Below are 22042 nucleotides of genomic sequence, written 5' to 3'. Positions count from 1 at the left end.
GCGGGGTGCACTCAGCCCTCGTGAGGGAAATTCAGGAGCTGCTAGGGAAGTAGCGACTCTTGTCACGAAAACTGACAGATGCTGGGAGAGTGGTGTGCTGACCACTTGCTCCTTCACGTCGGCGTTCAGCGACGCCTGTGAGCTTAGGACGACACGCCGGCCGGTCGGTACCGTTGGGACTTCATGGCCTGATCGGACGGAGCTTAGTTTTTACAAACACCCTCAGAAGTGCTCGACGGTCCCAGCCTGTCAGTACGTGGTCTTGGTTCAGCTGTGGTTGTTCCTTCGCATTTCCAATTTAGCAGAGCTTTTTTTCTAAAAAAAAAAAAGTTTGAGGGTACTCCGACATTGGATATAATGCAGCGAAAATTACTTATAACTGAAGCATGGGATGCTACGCGTCTGCTTTTAGCCATGACGTCATCAACATGTAGAACAAAAAAAAAAAAGTGTTATCGGAATCTTCAGTCGACTTTTAGGTGCAGGAGAACAAGTAAAATAGTTTGTTAGTTTTCTGCTCATCTCTCACCTCCAACGTAATTTACATGTTGCAACGAAAGACAGGACACACTGTAAAACTTCGTACAACCGACAAGAATAGAACAGCAAATGCAAACGAATAAAGAACAACAAAACAAAGACAGCAATGAATCGCGAAGGATCATGGTAGCGGGACCGTAGAAACATCTATCGGTAGCTCGGCGTCTGAGTGTACGCACATCCGTTTAGCACTACCATCGCTCACTATTGGCGGGCGAGGGCGCTACATGCTTGTCGAACTGGCTGCCAGCGATTCAGTTGTCGAGAACGGTTGCCGAAGCTTCGAAATGCTTGAACAGTCAATGACATCGCTTTTCTCGCCAAAAACTGCACTGTATCGTTCGTATTGCAATAACCAACACGAAAAAATAAAATAAAAACCTTATGTCCGTGAAATAAATCTTTGGCACTCTTCCAAGTTCTCAACATCGTAAAAAAATTACTTTGTCGACGAAAAAGTTTAAGGGTACGCATTCCCGAGCGTCCCCCCGCAAAAACAGCATTGCAGTTTAGTCATATCAGAAATAGTCGAGTTTAGCAACTTTAGAAGGGTTGAAATGTCCCTGATGGATTTGTCACTCAGATTACATCCAATGACTTCTCCACATTCGAAGCTTGCTGAGCTCTCGGGACCGATCCAGTCTGCTATTCCTGCTTCTCTACTGACCACATAATACTCGCTGCTTCCTTTTTTATTGGTGGGCCCCACCAATAAAAAAGGAAGCAGCGAGTATATTGTGGTCAATAGAGAAGTGGTACCTACTCGTCAATTCCGCATTAGGTAATGGTTTCCGGATACTTTTGATCAGACAGTGTATACTGGTAGACACCACTTTACTGTAGTGACTTAGGTCGGCAGTGGAGGATGATACGGCCTCATGGCACCAGCTCTATAGCACGCACATGGCGTGAAAGCGACCAATGCGAATCTTTAAAGGGCTTGTTGTGTACATAGTTCCGCGTAGTCAGCGCGTACACAACTTTCCCAATAGAGCGCGCCCCGCTAAGGACAACAGCGCAGGCGCAGCGCTCGTCCGTCTCCGCACTACGAGATGGCGCTGTCTTAAGAGACGGACCAAATTCTGCTTCCGCCGATCAGCGTATTAATATGTAATGCAGCCAATGAGATTGCTGCTAACCCTTTTCTCCTCGCGGATCACACTCGCGCAGTGATACCTGAACGTGCGAGGTATTGTAACGAGTGCACAGACCTCCGATCAGTGAGTCTGCATCAGTCTGTACCAGTCTGCATTAGTCTGCATTTGTCTGTACCAGTGTATAGTCAAGTTTCAGTCTGCGCCTAATAAGATTATCATATTCCTGTACATAGCCATGAAGAGAAATGTATAGACACTTTGTCAAGTATCAGAGATATGTGAGAATAAGATTAACGTACCAATACCAAAGGAACTTCAGATTGTCAATTGTAAATAGCATCCAGAACCAAGTTAAGTTATTTTTATGATGGTTATTATTTTAATAAATGTGTTTGAAAATTAATCAAGTTCTGTTTAAAGTTGGTCACCGTCAATCTGCTACTCTAAGCGTGCAAGTGGCATTTCTATCGTCTGACCTAACGGCAGAAGATAAACACGCCACGATAAGACCACGAGACATATTGCTGACACTCGCCTAGAGCGACAAGTCAAATAATCTTTTGTTGTATGTACCGAAGGTCTTACAGTACGCACACCACAGGGATGGTTAATATTCTTACGGAGGAGCTTATTTAGTACGAGACTCTAGTAGGGGTTTGGGTGTTGCGGCAGTACCTGTGTGAAGTCAGCGCCGAGGAAGCCCTGCGTGACGCCGAAGAAGACGGCGATGGGCGTGACGAGGCAGTGGAGCGGGTCGTGCAGCAGGCGCGCCGATGCAGTCATCAGGCGCAGCCCGGACGCCTCCTCCTCGTCCGGAGCGCTGCGGAACCACGACAAAGCGACGCTGCTTACCAAGTCAACACACACACACACACACACACACACACACACACACACACACACACACACACACCGTCATACTGGTACATAGAGCTACACTTTACTCCGCGCTATACAACATTTTGCGGCCGTGCACAGCGGCACTCGGTGAGGCTGTCCCCAGATGACACTGTTCGTATGCAGGGAAGTTGCTGGAATATTGTAGCGAAATACAGAGGTTCGGCGCCTGGTGCAGGAGTTGGCAGTTAACGATCAACACTAAGAAATGCAATGATGAAAAGCGCTGCACTGTGTGTGATTCCACAATTTCCGAACAATCACTGGAAGCTGCCGAGAATTCTTCCGGGTTGTATGGCCGTGGTCCGTGGAACTCTTCTAAGCCTGACGTTTCTTCCAGAGCTGCGTTGGACATCATTGGAGGTGCTCCTGCTTGTGCTGAGTCTTTCCGACTGACGAGTCGGACGTCGAAGAAGGCCTAAATACCGTGGAAAGTGGGCGTGGTCTGGATTTCACGTGATAGCAGAGATGAACCTTGTCAAGGATAAAATATAACTATCGATCATAGTACGTCAAAGATAAAAACTTCTCATCGGTTCTGTAGCGCCACTCTCCATACATCGCTGAGTTTCACAACTTCTCATTTTCTGTAAAAATTATCACCATTTCGATGGCTTCTCTATATATAATATACACTACTGGCCATTAAAATTGCTACACCAAGAAGAAACGCAGATCATAAACGGGTGTTCATTGGACAAATATATTATACTAGAACTGACATTTGATTACATTTTCACATTATTTGGGTGCATAGATCCTGGGAAATCAGTACCCAGAACAACCACCTCTGGCCGCAATAACGGCCTTGATACGCCTGGGCATTGTGTCAAACAGAGCTTGGATGGCGTGCCCACGCAGCTTCAACACGATACCACAATTCATCAAGAGTAGTCACTGGCCTATGGTGACGAGGCAGTTGCTCGGCCACCATTGACCAGACGTTTTCAATTGGTGAGAGAGATGGAGAATGTGCTGGCTAGGGCAGAAGTCGAACATTTTCTGTATCCAGAAAGGCCCGTACAGGACCTGCAAATGGCGGTCGTGCATTGTCCTGTTGAAATGTAGGGTTTCGCAGGGATCGAATATAGGGTAGAGCCACGGGTCGTAACACATCTGAAATGTAACGTCCACTGTTCAAAGTGCCGTCAATGCGAACAAGAGGTGAACGAGACGTGTAACCAATGGCACCCCATATCATCACGCCGGGTGATACGTCAGTATGGCGATGACGAATACACGCTTCCAATGTGCATTCATCGCGATGTCGCCAAACACGGATGCGACCATCATGATGCTGTAACAGAACCTGCATTCATCCGAAAAAATGACATTTTGCCATTCGTGCACCCAGGTTCGTCGTTGAGTACACCGTTGCAGGCGCTCCTGTCTGTGATGCAGCGACAAGGGTAACCGCAGCCATGGTCTCCGAGCTGATAGTCCATGCTGCTGCAAACGACGTCGAACTGTTCGTGCAGATGGTTGTTGTCTTGCAAATGTCCCCATCTGTTGACTCAGGGATCGAGACGTGGTTGGACGATACGTTACAGTCATGCAGATAAGATGCCTGTCATCTCGACTGCTAGTGATACGAGGCTGTTGGTATCCAGCACGGCGTTCCATGTTACCCTGCTGAAGCTACCGATTCCATATTCTGCTAACAGTCATTGGATCTCGACCAACGCGAGCAGCAATGTCGCGATACGATAAATCGCAATCGGGATAGGTTACAATCCGACCTTTATCAAAGTCGGAAACGTGATGGTACGCATGTCTCCTTCTTACACGAGGCATCACAACAACGTTTTACCAGGCAACGCCGGTCAACCGCAGTTTATGAGAAATCGGTTGGAAATGTTGCTCATGTCAGCACGTTGTAGGTGTTGCCACCGGCGCCAACCTTGTGTGAATGCTCTGAAAAGCTAATCATTTGCTTAGCAAAGCATTTTCTTCCTGTCGGTTTAATTTCGCGTCGGTAGCACGTCATCTCCGTGGTGTAGCAATTTTAATGGCCCTTAACAGAAAGGAAGAAGCGGTGAAAGCGATATATGTACAGTGGCGCTACAAAATCGATGAGAAGTTTTTATGTTTGACCTACTATGATAGATAGTTATATTTTATCCTTGACAAGGTTCATCTGTGCTATCACGTGAAATTAAGACCACGCCCAGTTTCCACGGTATTTAGGCCGTTCCTCGACGTCCGACTCGTCAGTCGGCAAGACTCAGCACAACCAGGAGCACCTCCGAAGATGTCCAACGCAGCTCTGGACGCAACTTCAGGGACAGAAGAGTTCCACGGACCACGGCCACACAGCCTGGAAGAACTCTCGGCAGCTGAAACATCCGGTCGTGAAAGCCTTCACTGTATAATCACTGGAAGCAGTAAATTCCATTAAACATTTAGTAGTATGAGTAAAGGAACCATTTAAAGTGGAACAACGACATAAAAATAATCTTAAGAAAGGCAGGTGACATTCAGTCACTGGGAGAAAGCTCAGGAGGTACAGCCCCTTACGAAGAAATTATCTTACAAAGCTCTAGTTTCACCGATACGATAATGACTGTTACTGTTACTATTACTACATAGTAACAATGAGCCAAAACATTATGACCACCTGCTTAATAGTAACTTTGTCCATTTTTGAAACGAAACACATAATTGATTCTGCGTATCAGGGATCCGACAATTTGTTGGTAGGTTTGTGGAGGTACACTATGTGACCAAAAGTATCCGGGCACCTGGCTGAAAATAATTTACAAGTTCGTGGCGGCCCCCACCGGTAATGCTGGAATTCAGTATGGTGTTGGCCCACCCATAGCCTTGATGACAGCTTCCTCTCTCGCAGCCACACGTTCAATCAGGTGCTGGAAGGTGTCTAAGGGAATGGCAGCCCATTCTTTACTGAGTGCTGCACTGAGGAGAGATATCGTTGTCGGTCGGTGAGACCTGGCACGAAGTCGCCGTTCCAAAACATCCCAAAGGTGTTCTATAGGATTCAGTCCATTACAGGGATGTTATTGAATTGTAACCACTCCGCCACAGGCCGTGCATTATGAACAGGTGCTTGATCGTGTTGAAAGATGCAATCGCCATCCCCGAATTGTTCTTCATCACTGGGAAGCAAGAAGGTGCTTAAAAATCAGTGTAGGCCTATGCTGTGAAAGTCCCACGCAAAACAACAGAGGGTGCAAGCACCGGCGTGACGTGTGGCTTATGAGCAGCTGCTCGACCCTGAAATCCAAGTTTTATAACGTCCCGCATAACTGTCATTGGATCCTGATGCAGTCTGGAATTCCTGTGTGATGGTCTGGATAGATGTCTGCCTATCATACATACGGCCCTCTTCAACTGTCGGCAGTCTCTGTGTCAACAGATGAGGTCGGCCTGTACGCTTTAGTGCTGAACGCGTCCCTTCACGTTCCCACTTCACTATCACTTCGGAAACAGTGTACCTAGAGATATTTAGGTGTATGGAAATCTAGCATACCGACGTATGACACAAGAGACACCCAATTACCTGACCACATTCGAAGTCCGTGAGTTCCGTCGAGCGCCCGATTCTGCTCTCTCACGATGTCTAATGACTACTGAGGTTGCTGATACGGAGTACCTGACAGTGGGTGACAGCACAATGCACCTAATACGAAAAACGTAAGTTTTTTTGGGTGTCAGCATACTTTCGATCACATAGTGTATGTGGCATTAGAAGTCTACTCACGGGTCATGTAATTCGCGTAAATAACAGGCCAATGATTTGCGTACGCGGTGACGGCGCCCGATAGAAACCTAGATGAGTTTCATAGGATAGACATCAGGCGAATTTGGTTGCCGAGACATCAAAATGAAATCACTACAAAGCTCCTCAAACCACAGTAGTGCGGTTCTGGATCCGACATACGGACAATTATACAGCTGAAAGCCCGTCCGGTTGGCCGTGCGGTCTAACGCACGGCTTTCCGGGCGGGAATGAGCGCCGGTCCCCGGCACGAATCCACCCGGCGCATTTGTGTCGAGGTCCGGTGAACTGGCCAGTCTGTGGATGGTTTTTAGGTGGTTTTCCATCTGCCTCGGCGAATGCGGGCTGGTTCCCCTTATTCCGCCTCAGCTACACTACGTCGGCGATTGCTGCGCAAACAAGTTCTCCACGTATTCGTACACCACCATTACTCTACCACGCAAACACAGGGGCTACACTCGTCTGGTGTGAGACGTTCCCTGGGGGGTCGACCGGGGGCCGAACCGCACAATAACCCTGGGTTCGGTGTGGGGCGGCGGAGGGGTGAAGTGGACTGCGGTAGTCGTCGTGGGGTTGGGGACCACTGCGGCTGCGGCGGAGACGGAGCCTCCCCGTCGTTTCTAGGTCCCCGATTAACATAACACAACATAGCATAATAACATACAGCTGAAAGATGATTTCGACGTCGGGGAAGACATCAAGCATGAAGGGATAGAGGTGGTTCGCAGCTACCAGCGTGTCTTCGATTGCTACCACAAGTCCCATGCAAGTACAGGAGAATGTCTCCCATAGCATAATAACGCTCCCATCAGCCTGCGCCGGCCGCGGTGGCCGTGCGGTTCTAGGCGCTCCAGTCCGGAGCCGCACTGCTGCTACGGTCGCAGGTTCGAATCGGGCCTCGGGCATGGGTGTGTGTGATGTCCTTAGGTTAGTTAGGTTTAAGTAGTTCTAAGTTCTAGGGGACTGATGACCACAGCAGTTGAGTCCCATAGTGCTCAGAGCCATTTTGTAAGTAGGCTGTTTAGGTTTTTTTATTGGTAACGCCACCTCTGTATAAAAATCACTGGCTGTGCTGTGTGAAGTCTGTGGCTAGTTTGCATTGTTGTCTGCCATTGTAGTGTTAGGCAGCTGGATGTGAACAGCGCGTAGCGTTGGGCAGTTGCAGGTGAGCCGCCAGCAGTGGTGGATGTGGGGAGAGAGATGGCGGAGTTTTGTAATTTGTCATGAACTGCTATATATATTATGACTATTAAGGTAAATACATTGTTTGTTCTCTATTAAAATCTTTCATTTGCTAACTATGCCTATCAGTAGTTAGTGCCTTCCGTAGTTTGAATTTTTTATTTAGCTGGCAGTAGTGGCGCTCGCTGTATTGCAGTAGCTCGAGTAATCAAGATTTTTGTGAGGTAAGCGATTTGTGAAATGCATAGGTTAATGTTAGTCAGGGCCATTCTTTTGTAGGGATTTTTGAACGTCAGATTGCGTTGCGCTAAAAATATTGTGTGTCAGGTTAAGCACAGTCATGTATAATTGTTCAAAAGGGCACGTTTCATATGTCGACCCTTAGCCTAGGATACCTCACTGGAATCTTCTGATTTTTTTCTTGTAGTTTGTGTAATTAGTGTAGCTATTGTTTATTGCTAGCGCGTAATTGTAGAGAGAATCTCCTTTGTAGTTGCAGTCTTTCATTGTTGTACAGTAAAACAGTTGTGGCATGCATGTAGATTTGCACGAAGTATTGCGCAGCTGCACTTGAAATTAACTACATATTATTTTCAGTGCTATGTTAATGTGTTCTCTTATTTTTGCTCTTCAAATTGTGCTTTTCTGTGTTATCGTGTGAAATATTGTGACAATAATGGCGTGTGAAAAACGTAACACTAGGCTCCAAAGTATACTGAGAAATAATAGTGACGACGAGCGTAGCTTGCCAGCACCACTGTGTAATGAATTAACTGATGTTCAACATAGTAACTTGGTAATTGTGCATAGGGAAATGGAGCGGACGGCAAACAATGGCGTAGGCAGTGAAACAATTAGTGAACAGGGAAGCATTATCGATCGATCGGTCGGCAACAGCTCGCCTGAGGAATCCGAAATGACAGGACACAATTTTGCAAATACTGTAGATTCAGGTTTTGCGTCCTCACCGTTTTCTCAAATGAGTCAAGACACATTTTCCGCTTGTCAAAATGTGAATGTTGCCGGTGCAAATTCACTGCCGAAAAGCACTGAGGAACATGTTTCAGACACCAGTGCATTGTTATTACAATTAATGCAACAAATGGAACAAAAGCTTGAAAAGTTAGACACAATGGAACAAAATCAGAGACAAACACAGCAACAGTTAGACACAATGGAACAAAATCAGAGTCAAACACAGCAAAAGCTACAAAAGTTAGACAGAATGGAACAAAATCTTCAAAAGTTAGACACAATGGAACAACACCAGAGACAAACACAGCAACAGTTAGACACAATGGAACAACACCAGAGACAAACACAGCAACAGTTAGACGCAATGGAACAAAATCTTCACACCACGCTTGAACAAACACGTGAAGATTTAACTACTGAGTTACATAACATCGAATCGAAATGTCAAAAAGTCTGTAATGACGTAAAAACACAAATTTTTGAGCATTTCCAACCTATTTTTTCGCGTCATGAAAATGCATTGCAGAATCACGAAGCAGCCATAAAAGAACTGCAAATTATTGTTCATGAAAATCATGAGACCTTGCAAGCTAAAATTGACTCAGTTGCATCTACCGATTTGGTTACGCAACTTGCAAAAACTCAGGAAAACTTAAAGGACACAGTAGATACTCTGAAAATTGGTTCAGAAAGACACATGGAGGAAATTAGTTCATTATCAGAGAAAGTAGTTGAACTTTCGGATCAGCTAAATAATTTATCTACGAAGGTAGATGATAATCTGAATGACACAAAACCGGTAGTCTTTAATGACACAGAAGAGTGTGAACAAATTAGGAAATTCAAACAAAATCAGAATCAAATTAATACGCAACACGAAAGAGAAATCTGCGAAGTACAAGATCAGCTGACACAGGTAATACAAGAATTACGTATTTCAGAGGACACTCGCGCCCCAATACAGGAAGAGGGACATAGAAATACGGAACAGCCACAAAATAATAACACAGCACATTTCGGAAATTATGAAAGAAATTGGCAAGATGCACCGAATTTTGAAATGGAACCGCCGAAACGACGTAACAATGACCAATATGCGACTCGCCGACATGATGACTTTGACTATAAGCTGTTCATTACTATACGTAAATTCAAAACATTTAAGAATTCTGCCAACGACATTCATCCACAAGCGTGGCTCCATCAATTCTCTCATTGTCTTCCTCCCAACTGGTCATTAGAGCACAGATTAGAATTTATGTATGGCTATTTAGAGAATGAACCAGCTGTAAGAATGCGATCGGTCATTCACGATTGCCACAGGAAGGAGAGTTTTACCATGCCTTCCTCTCAGCATATTGGTCTCAAGCCACACAAGACCGAGTAAAACATGGCATCATAATGATGAAACATTTCGAACAATCTGAATTTTCCAGTCCTGTGAAATATTTTGAAGACATGTTGCACAAGAATCAGTACCTGTCAAACCCATACAGCCCCTCAGAACTCATCCGCATTTGCTTACTCAAATTGCCTGAACATTTACGACATATTATTTTAGCAGGACGTTGCAAAGACGACATTGAAGCTTTTCAGGGACTCTTACAAGAATTAGAAATTGACACAGACAGTCGCGGGATGCGAAAACAGGAAAACAATCACTACAGGTCACATCCGTCACAATTCCATGATGACAGAAACAATAACTGGACACGACAGGTCTATTCTTACAACGCAAATCGTGACCAAAATAGACACCACCCGTATGACAACCGTTGGCAGAGTAGTAATAATTACAGGGAAAGATCACTTCTCTGCAGTAATGACTATCACAGAGACAATCAGAGAAACAGGCAATATGGGAACCAAAATAATTATTATCAAGGGAGACAGAATAACTTTAGACGCAACGGTCCAGTGCGCGCAGTTACGATTCAGGGAGCAGTTCTCCACCACTTAACCGACAAGAAAGAAACTACAGGAACTACCGACATGACGACAGACGATGTGATCGTAACGACAGACCTGAATTGCATCAGAACTGGCGGGATTTAAACAGGGCAGGGCCCTCTCATCACGGTGAATTTGTAGAAGTTAGGTCTCCAAATCCCAATAACGACGCGCGCCAACAAAGGAACAGACAATGACTCGCACCACAGGCAGCCGCGTGCGCCGGCTGGCTCAGAGAAAAATAACATAGACGCTAACCTTGAGAAAAATTTTAGCATTCCTTACCGGCGTATAAAACATGACAATTGCTTTTCAGTTGAAACTCTGCGTACCACATTTCACATGTAAAACCGTTTATTGAAAGATAATCTACTTTTTAACGTAGTCTTTGCCATAAAATTTTTCGCTTCACATTACTAGTATGCTTGTCACACCGAGAAACTGTTAACATGCAACAATGTTTGAAGTCAAATATCCAGTCAAGAACCAAGAGAACTTATTTCAACAGGAATTACGAATGCATTGTTATAGTGAACAGACGACACAGTGTTGTTATTTGTACATTCTTGCTTGTTAGTCGCACGATTACGTAATGACTATAAGGCTCACATACTTAGAACATTTACCAGTACTGCTAATGAGATTTTAATGCAACATTTTGGTTTACTTGAAATTTGGTGTATCATGAGGTAAGTACATTGGCTTCTGCAGAACTTAGCTTTCAGAGGACGATAACTACGACACTTCCACAGAGATTATGTTGCAGTAAGACGCACTGTTTAGCGCTACAGGACACGTATTTGAGTGATTAATTTTGTACTTAAAACATTTATTTTTAATGATATTTGAAGTATAATGATACAAAGGTTTTCCGTGATACATTTCATTCCATTGCTGTAATCTGTAACACCTGAGGGTATAATTACATTAATCCTCAGGGGGGTACACGCCTACTTTGTGTACCATGTGTTTGGCAAGCACAAGGAGCCCTAGCTAATATGGTATTTGCTTATACAACTTTACACATCGGTACCATATTCCTCTAACACATAAATTACATAGCTATCTGATCATTTAACTGAGAGAGACAAATATTTATTTTACTACATCAGTGACAGATGTTTACGTAATTACAACGAAATTGTATTTTTGTCTGTACTTCGTGAATTGTTCATATTCTTTCGGAACCATTGTGATACTATAAGAGCTTTGAATGATATATTTGGTATGGGATCATGATTTTTAAAGTATGTTTGAGGTAGATGACACTTTTGACATGAGCAGAGAATTTTTTTAGGTTTTGAAATTATTGAAGGAAGCTACGACGATTTTGAGATTTGGCTGAGGTTTTATGATGTTATGATAACGATGTGTATTACGCTGTTGCAGTATGTTTATGATCAATAAGCTGATGCTGTATGAGTTATTTGATTATGTTACGTATCTGTGATGATGAAATATTGAAGAAGTGTCGACGAATAAGGTAAGAAATAATGAGTAGTGGTTAGGGACGCTGATTTGTGAAAAAGGTTGTTGGAAACCAAGAATCGTACTTTAAGAGTTATGAAATGTGTGTAAATGCATGAATGTATCACAATGCTGACAAAAACCTTTTGAACACTGTTATATTCATAGGATTTTGTATCTACACATTTGCAACGAAAATTCTCGACCTCTGAAATTTTTTATAAGAGACTGCCACTGTAGCGGAAACTGCTGTCGTAAATATTTCCATAAGAAAGTTAAGTGACCACCTGCACGTAATGCGTTTTGGGCGCCCAGCTGAGAGGTAGACGTCTGACAAAAGAAAGCCATTAGGTGCAAAAAAAAAAAAAAAAAGGGAGGCCATTATCCTCGCTATTGACATTCCTTTGTAGAAAGCATCGCCAATACGACACTCTCAAACTTGAAAACATATGATTATACTGTGGAGCTCTTAATTTATGATATTTACTAAAATGCCTAATGAAACGATGAGAAACATTTCACGGCTATTGTCTTGCTTGTTAAGAAAAATGCCATATGGCTTGCTTTATGTATTTATTTACTCATTTTGTTTAATATCTAGTTTCTAGTGGCACTGCAGCATTCGTTAAAATAAAATTTTATAGATGTACTAATATAAATATTTTCTGTCTACAGATCAAGTAAATAATAATTTTTTTTAAAAAATGAGGGAGCACAAAAAGACATTTACCTTCACAGGAACTGCATTCATAATTTTCTTTTCAAGTACTTGGTAACTTTTTTGGTAGAATAACTTCTTGTGGTGCACCACTTTAATTACATAGACATTAAGATGCGATTATACATTACCTTTATCTGCATTGTTGTCTTTAGTGTACTATTTTTTCTGCTTGAGCTTTGTCATGCTTAGGTATATGTTATAGCATTTACTGCAGCTGTTTGCCAGGCATAGTGCTACTGAATTTTAATTTGTGTTACTCTGCTAAGCCAGATTTATTTTTCTTGTTTGCTGCACAGTGCCTTATATTAGTTGTAATATTGCAATTGCTTTGCCTATTTAAATCTTTTGTCATTGATGTTTGTGTTAATTGTTTTGTGCTGCTGCATTGCTTCATCCCTTAGTTTAGCATCTGAGCTCAGTAGATTTAAGTTAGCTTAAGAGGGGGTAGACTATATAAGAGAATGAGTTGCGATGAATTGGAAGAAATGCATTGAGAAGATATAAGAAACAGATTTGGCAAAAATGAGTATTGTGCACTGAGAAATAATTATTTTGAAAGAAATATGAATAGAATACAGAAAGCAGGTATAGATAGGACTTTTTGGGAATAACGATGAATGAAGGGAGATCTCCAAGAAGTAAAGAAAGTTTTGTTTGCAAAATACTGCAGTAAAACAAACCCTGTCCTTTCCTTTTGTATTATTATGCTATGTGTTTGTGTACCCTTGTGTATTTCTTTTCTTCCTGTCTCTGTGTACTGTTTCATAGAAATTTTTTTCTGTTCTAGTACTAAGCTACATTCACTGTGATGAGGAATACTGTTATCCTCAAATATAATTTGCATTTATAATATGTTATTTTCTTTGTAAAGATGTTTAGACATTATTTATCTGTTCTGTTTTGTTGCTCATGTGTGAAGTTGATGTTTCAAAAGTTATTCTGATCTTTCATGTATGTACTTATGTCATAATTCCTGTAACACTGATGTATATCTTATTTCGATTCTTTTGTAAAGCCCATATTACTACAAATGTTATCTGTACTATTATGTTGTTTAATGATGTATTTTGTACCTTTGTACCTTATGTTATAAAATTGTAATTGACACCAGTTCATCAAATTAAGTAACTTGTAAGTTACATTTCACTGCACATGTTTCTGTTGGTCATAGTATATGGACAATATGTGAGAAGTAGGAACTGTTAGTGTTTGCATGTGTGTTAATAATTCAGCAAGGGACTGGATAACAGCATTGCTGGTTCTAAGGACAATTTCAAAAACTTTGTGAGTGCACAAGTGATGGTTTATGGACTTGCTATATTGTCCGCAAGAATCCTCAATGGTGACTGTGCACCTGCACAGTCGCAACAGATGGCTGCTGGCCTGTCTCTACAAGGATTACAGTGGGTCTGCATCTTTGATGACCCACCAATTCCATTTCTACAAGGACTACAGTGGGTCTACACCTTTGCTGACTCACCAATACCGTAATCTCTACCAGGACTACGGTGGGTCTTCTCTGTGATGACCTACCTACCAATATTCTTCAAAACATCGAATGACTCTGCTGTGGGTTTGCTCTGTTGTGGCCCATTACCTGTCTGCATGTCAAGAGTCAGCACTGTCTTTCCGTTGGAAGGACAACACTACTTCTTCAAGACTGCATGGAAATCCACTACGTCTGTGTGCATTTTCTTTTACTGCTCAGACTTTGAGGAAAACACTGCAATTTTACTGTGATGCATGATGAGGACTGTCTTTATGGACTGTGAGAAAATTTTATCTTTTGACCAACATTGTATCAATAAGTGGTGCATTTGATATCTTTGTTATTGTAATTATGAAAAATTTTATCAAATCATTATCGGCCACTGCCCAAAACAATTTGTAAAATTTTTTGTGGGGAGCATGGGGGCTATGTAAGTAGGCTGTTTAGGTTTTTTTATTGGTAACGCCACCTCTGTATAAAAATCACTGGCTGTGCTGTGTGAAGTCTGTGGCTAGTTTGCATTGTTGTCTGCCATTGTAGTGTTAGGCAGCTGGATGTGAACAGCGCATAGCGTTGGGCAGTTGCAGGTGAGCCGCCAGCAGTGGTGGATGTGGGGAGAGAGACGGCGGAGTTTTGTAATTTGTCATGAACTGCTATATATATTATGACTATTAAGGTAAATACATTGTTTGTTCTCTATTAAAATCTTTCATTTGCTAACTATGCCTATCAGTAGTTAGTGCCTTCCGTAGTTTGAATCTTTTATTTAGCTGGCAGTAGTGGAGCTCGCTGTATTGCAGTAGTTCGAGTAATCAAGATTTTTGTGAGGTAAGCGATTTGTGAAATGCATAGGTTAATGTTAGTCAGGGCCATTCTTTTGTAGGGATTTTTGAATGTCAGATTGCGTTGCGCTAAAAATATTGTTTGTCAGGTTAAGCACAGTCATGTATAATTGTTTAAAAGGGTACGTTTCAATTTGAACCATCAGCCTGCGTCCACGGCGCGTTGAACGACTCGACACGCCATTCACCTCGATAACGGCATTTGAGGAGACGTCCAGCGACCTAGTGTAGCAAAAATGTTATTCACACGAAGAGCAGAGACGTTTCCATTGATCGACGATCGAATCCCGATGGTCCTGTGCGCACTGTAATAGTAATTGAGGATGTCGTTTTGCCAACATGTGAACACGTAGGGATGGTCTGCTGCGGAGCTCCATGTTCAACAATATACGATAACGCTGTGCTCCGAGACACCCGTGTATACACCGTCATTGTGCTCTTTCGGCAGAGATGTCACAGATCACCATCTATCCTACTATACAGAGCAGACAAGCCTCCGAACCCTACATTCTGTGAAGACTCGTGGGCGTCCAACCATTTATCGCCTAGTGGTTATTTCACTGTCCTACCTCTTTCAGTATATGCTCACGACAGTAGCACGTGAACAATCGACCAGCTTCGCCGTTTTCGGTATACTCGTTCACAGGCTCTGCGTAATAATAATCTGCCCTTTGTCAAAGTCACTTATCTCAATCGATCTCCCCATTTTCAGCCCATATGTATTCGCTAGGGTGATTCCCCGTCCGTGTCAGCTATGCTTAGATACTTTTGTTACTGCATCACGTGCCCGCAACGCCACCAGGCGGCATACAACTTCGTGGCTGGCAGTGGTCAATGTTTTGGCTTATCAGTTTGGGATTGATAGACGACATAGAGAAGATCCAAAGATCTACAGCGCATTTCGTCACGATCGTTTAGCAAGCACAGAAGTGTCATGGAGAAGCACATCCAACTTGTTCAAAAAGGTTTAAATGGTTCTGAGCACTAAGGGACTCAACTTCTGAGGTCATCAGTCCCCTAGAACTTAGAACTACTTAAACCTAACTAACCTAAAGACGTCACACACATCCATGCCCGAGGCAGGATTCGAACCTGCGACCGTAGCGGTCGCGCGGTTCCAGACTGTAGCGCCTAGAACCGCTCGTCCACTCCGGACGGCCCAACTTCAGTGGCAAATGCTGCAAGAGAGGCGTTGTGACTGACGGTATGATTTACTGTTAAATTACCAGAGCATACGTTTCTAGAAGAGTCAACAAACAATTGCTGCATCCTAGGGATATCTCCCGTAAAGACAACGAACGTAAAATTAGAGAGATTAGAACTTATACGGTTTTTACTTATATAGAATTATATAATAATTCTTATTCCTGCGTTCGTTCGAGACTGGAACAGGAAACGGCGCACGTGACAGTGCTACATCCGTAAGGTGTCTTGCGGTCGGTACATGTATGTGCAAACGTAAAACCGGATTTATGAGAGCTGAGCTGGCGAACGCTGCCGACCTCTTCTTCCCGCCGCTCGTGGATAAATTTGAGACTACTGTTTCGCGCAACAGGTAGATGCCAGAAAATGTGTAGAAGAAATTCACATGTGAAGCAAAACATTAGTTGTTATTTTCACTTTGAATGAAACAGTTCAGTCTCAGACAGGCTAGTTGCTACCACTTCATTGTGTCATGTTTGCTGTCTGAAGCGCATTTGAAGATGACAATCTTAGCACTGGGCAACATGATACGCTCTATCAGAAAATCACGAGCCTGTAGCAAATCTAGTTTTTTTCACTGAATGACGTTTCGACTCCGAATAGAAAGCTCTTCGATCGTCAAGATACACAGAATGTAACTGCTTTCTTCATCTGTATTTGTTATGTTGAGCGATAAACGCCATCCGTATTTAGTTTTCCGAATTCGTGGTATCTGTTGTGTAAAAGGCTGTTTTGCACACAGCAGGTGCCGCGATGAAGTCATGAACATGATGATGAATATGGATACAAATACAGACCCCTGACGTGACGGTGCCTCCAATAGTTAAATGTTGAGTGTAGACTGCATTACAATCACATTTACTAAGCATTTAAACGACAAGTACAGAATATTTGGGTTTGGTTTGGTTTGGTTGTTTGGGGGAAGAGACAAAACAGGGAGGTCATCCGTCTTACGGATTAGGAAAGGATGGGGAAGGAAGTCGGCCGTGCCCTTTCAAAGGAATCATCCCAGCATTTGCCTGGAGTGCTTTAGGGAAATCACGGAAAACGTAAATCAGGATGGTCGGACACGGGATTGAACCGTCGTCCTCCCGAAAGCGAGTCCAGTGTGCTACCACTGCGCCACTTCGCTCGGTGAATATTTGGAAAGTAAGTACTTCAGGTTTGTATGTAAATGTCAGCAGCTGAGGACAAAGTTGCTCTGACGCAGCGCCAGCTATTGATTTTCACGAAATCATACAAGTCGTTGTTTTAATTCAGTAGTCACTTGACAGTGGACGAAAGCAATGTTTTCGAAAATCTTTTGTCCTACAACTTGAGAAGCACATCTCAGAATTTGATTTTTGTGTGCAAACGAGTCTACAACTGCTCAGATTCGTCGTGGGTTGAGCCTACTTTAGGTGCCGAGAGCAATGACTGGAATAAAGGTCAAACAATGGCGTCGAGACTGTAAAAGTGATCGTGCAAGTATACACTATTAAGGACGGAGCGGCAAGGTCATTTCACAAGCATAAAATAGTGCAACAACTGCACCAAAAGCTGCCATCTGATCACCAAGTGACGGTGAGTGCTCCCCGACTATTTAGCCGATTGTCGTTGGAAGCTCGGATACCACCAGTTATATGGAAAATGGGTACTGAAAATGGTTGATGACCGACACAAATAGCAAAGCACGTCAAAATTCTGACTTTCCTTGAAGAATTTTTCGACCAATGACCTACAGTCGTGAAATGCATCCAGAGACAGTTAACTATTCACACACTTGAAGCACACTCTAGGCTGAAAAAAAAAGAATGACGCACTACAAAGAAATTATAGGAATGGGACGGAAATGGGTAGATGAGATGTACATGTACAGAGAAAAAAATGATTATAATTTCAGGAAAAGTAGATGATCCATTCAAGAGAAAGAACTTCACAGATTGAGCAAGTCAATAACTCGTTGGTCCACATCTGGAACTTTTGAAAGTAGTTATTCGGCTTGGTATTGATTAATAGAGATGCTGGGTGTCGTCCTGAGAGATATCGTACCAAGTTCTGTCCAACTGGCGCGTTAGATAGTCAAAATCCCGAGATGGTTGTGGGCTCTACCCATAATGCACCAAACGTACTCAATTGGGAAGAGATCCGGCGACCCTTCTGCCTTGCTGGCCAAGGTGGAGCTTGGTAAGCACAAAGACAAGCAGCTAGAAACTCTCTAAGACCGGCACTAAAAGGTTTTTGTGATAATTGTATTTTTTGTGACAGAATGGCTCATACTTTTCGAATATGCTTCCTACATAAATGTCGCTTCCTATTCGATGTCAGCCAAGACCACGCGACCAGATCTAGAATTGCGGTAAATGGGTTGGTCTTTACGAAAACGCTTACTTTCAGACAAATTACATCTATGATATCATCATTATCAACATCAGCCACTTGATACCCAGTGTAGAATAAACGCCTTACCTAAACTTACCCATGCAGTTTGGTCTACAGAGACATGCATCTAATTTTCGTTTTCATATTTACTGACGCACACCACTTTTATTTGCCCCACCTGTAGCTCAGAGGGTACACTTGCTACCACTATGTCATCCTCCCTTCCCTGTTTCATTCCCAAATGAGACGTGGGAAGAGTGGTTGTCGGTAATTCTCCGCATTAGCTCTCATTTTCTCGTTGTGGTCATTTCACGAGATGTTGTCTTATTCTTCCCGGAACGTATTGTCAAGGAATTTAAATAGTAAACGTCTCCGTGATGCACAACGCCTTTCTTGTAGCATTGCCATAACGCTCTCGTGCCGACTAAACTATTCCGTGTCGAAACGTGCTGCTCTTCAGTGGATCTTCTCTACTTCGTCTAATGAACCAGTCTTGTAAGAGTTCCAGAGATGTACCCGTGGTCTAGGGGTAGCGTCTTTGATTCATAATCGAAACGTCTTTGGTCCCGGGTTCGATCTCCGCTACTGCCTAAATTTTGATAAATAATCAGCATTGGCGGCCGAAGACTTCCGGCATAAGAAGTCAGCCTCATTCTGCCAACGGCCTTGTCAAAGAGGGCGGAGTAGCGGATAGAGGTTCAGGGCACTCTCTTGTCCTAGGGGTGGGAAATTGCCCCTAAAGGCGAAAGAATCAGCAATGATCAACGACATAAGGATGCAGAAGGCAATGGAAACCACTGCATTAAAGACACGTAACGTGTATCCACAGGACATGTGGCCTGTAATTGAGGAAGTGTCATGATGATCTCTCCATTGATCAGGTATACATGCCGACGTATACAAGCTGAAGATGAACAGATAGAGAAAGTGTATGAGGATATTGAAAGGGTAATGCAGTATCTAAAGGGGGACGAAAATCTAATAGTCATGGGCGACTGTAATGCACTTGTAGGGGAAGGAGTAGAAGAAAGGGTTACAGGAGAATATGGGCTTGGGACAAGGAATGAAAGAGGAGAAAGACTAATTGAGTTCTGTAAAAAGTTTCAGCTAGTAATAGCGAATACCCTGTCCAAGAATCACAAGATGAGGAAGTATACTTGGAAAAGGCCGGGAGATACGGGAAGATTTCAATTAGATTACATCATGGTCAGACAGAGATTCCGAAATCAGATACTGGATTGTAAGGCGTACCCAGGAGCAGATATAGACTCAGATCACAATATAGTAGTGATGAAAAGTAGGCTGAAGATCAAGACAATAGTCAGGAAGAATCAATACGCAAAGAAGTGTGATACGGAAGTACTGAGGAATGACGAGATACGTTTGAAGTTCTCTAACGGTATAGATACAGCAATAAGGAATAGCGCAGTAGGCAGTACAGTTGAAGAGGAACGGGCATCTCTAAAAAGGGCCATCACAGAAGTTGGGAAGGAAAACATAGGTACAAAGAAGGTAGCTGTGAAGAAACCATGGGTAACAGAAGAAATACTTCAGTTGATTGATGAAAGGAGGAAGTACAAACATGTTCCGTGAAAATCAGGAATACAGAAATACAAGTCGCTGAGGAATGAAATAAATAGGAAGTGCAGGGAAGCTAAGACGAAATGGCTGCAGGAAAAACGTGAAGTCATCGAAAAAGATATGATTGTCGGAAGGACAGACTCAGCATACAGGAAAGTCAAAACAACCTTTGGTGACATTAAAAGCAACGGTGGTAACATTACGAGTGCAATGGGAATTCCACTGTTAAATGCAGAGGAGAGAGCAGATAGGTGGAAAGAATACATTGAAAGCCTCTATGAGGGTGAAGATTTGTCTGATGTGATAGAAGAAGAAACAGGAGTCGATTTAGAAGAGATAGGGGATCCAGTATTAGAATCGGAATTTAAAAGTGCTTTGGAGGAATTACGGTCAAGTAAGGGAGAAGGGATAGATAACATTCCATCAGAATTTCTAATATCATTGGGGGAAGTGGCAACAAAACGACTATTCACGTTGGTGTGTAGAATATATGAGTCTGGCGATATACCATCTGACTTTCGGAAAAGTATCATCCACACAATTCCGAAGACGGCAAGAGCTGACAAGTGCGAGAATTATCGCACAATCAGCTTAACAGCTCATGCATCGAAGCTGCTTACAAGAATAATATACAGAAGAATGGAAAAGAAAATTGAGAATGCGCTAGGTGACGATCAGTTTGGCTTTAGGAAAAGTAAAGGGACGAAAGAGGCAATTCTGACGTTACGGCTAATAATGGAAACAAGGCTAAAGAAAAATTAAGACACTTTCATAGGATTTATCGACCTGGAAAAAGCGTTCGACAATATAAAATGGTGCAAGCTGTTCGAGATTCTGAAAAAAGTAGGGGTAAGCTATAGGGAGAGACGGGTCATATACACTCCTGGAAATTGAAATAAGAACACCGTGAATTCATTGTCCCAGGAAGGGGAAACTTTATTGACACATTCCTGGGGTCAGATACATCACATGATCACACTGACAGAACCACAGGCACATAGACACAGGCAACAGAGCATGCACAATGTCGGCACTAGTACAGTGTATATCCACCTTTCGCAGCAATGCAGGCTGCTATTCTCCCATGGAGACGATCGTAGAGATGCTAGATGTAGTCCTGTGGAACGGCTTGCCATGCCATTTCCACCTGGTGCCTCAGTTGGACCAGCGTTCGTGCTGGACGTGCAGACCGCATGAGACGACGCTTCATCCAGTCCCAAACATGCTCAATGGGGGACAGATCCGGAGATCTTGCTGGCCAGGGTAGTTGACTTACACCTTCTAGAGCACGTTGGGTGGCACGGGATACGTGCGGATGTGCATTGTCCTGTTGGAACAGCAAGTTCCCTTGCCGGTCTAGGAATGGTAGAACGATGACTCCATGACGGTTTGGATGTACCGTGTACTATTCAGTGTCCCCTCGACGATCACCAGTGGTGTACGGTCAGTGTAGGAGATCGCTCCCCACACCGTGATGCCGGGTGTTTGCCCTGTGTGCCTCGGTCGTATGTGGTCCTGATTGTGGCGCTCACCTGCACGGCGCCAAACACGCATACGACCATCATTGGCACCAAGGCAGAAGCGACTCTCATCGCTGAAGACGACACGTCTCCATTCGTCCCTCCATTCACGCCTGTCGCGACACCACTGGAGGCGGGCTGCACGATGTTGGGGCGTGAGCGGAAGACGGCCTAACGGTGTGCGGGACCGTAGCCCAGCTTCATGGAGACGGTTGCGAATGGTCCTCGCCGATACCCCAGGAGCAACAGTGTCCCTAATTTGCTGGGAAGTGGCGGTGCGGTCCACTACGGCACTGCGTAGGATCCTACGGTCTTGGCGTGCATCCGTGCGTCGCTGCGGTCCGGTCCCAGGTCGACGGGCACGTGCACCTTCCGCCGACCACTGGCGACAACATCGATGTACTGTGGAGACCTCACGCCCCACGTGTTGAGCAATTCGGCGGTACGTCCACCCGGCCTCCCGCATGCCCACTATACG

The 22042-nt window shown here is 43.6% G+C and overlaps 1 protein-coding gene across 1 annotated transcript in view; it reads right to left on the bottom strand.

Annotated features, from left to right (window-relative positions):
• The window catches only part of LOC126467648 (protein unc-93 homolog A-like), a 345755-nt gene that overhangs the window by 54138 nt on the left and 269575 nt on the right, over positions 1–22042 (bottom strand). The window contains exon 4 of the mRNA XM_050096484.1: positions 2313–2457. Within this exon, the coding sequence (XP_049952441.1) occupies positions 2313–2457 (145 nt within the window). The remainder of the gene's footprint in view (positions 1–2312; positions 2458–22042) is intronic.

This window comes from Schistocerca serialis, chromosome 1 (assembly GCF_023864345.2).
Source record: "Schistocerca serialis cubense isolate TAMUIC-IGC-003099 chromosome 1, iqSchSeri2.2, whole genome shotgun sequence".
NCBI lineage: Eukaryota > Metazoa > Arthropoda > Insecta > Orthoptera > Acrididae > Schistocerca > Schistocerca serialis.
This window is presented reverse-complemented; position numbering and strand designations above follow the sequence as displayed.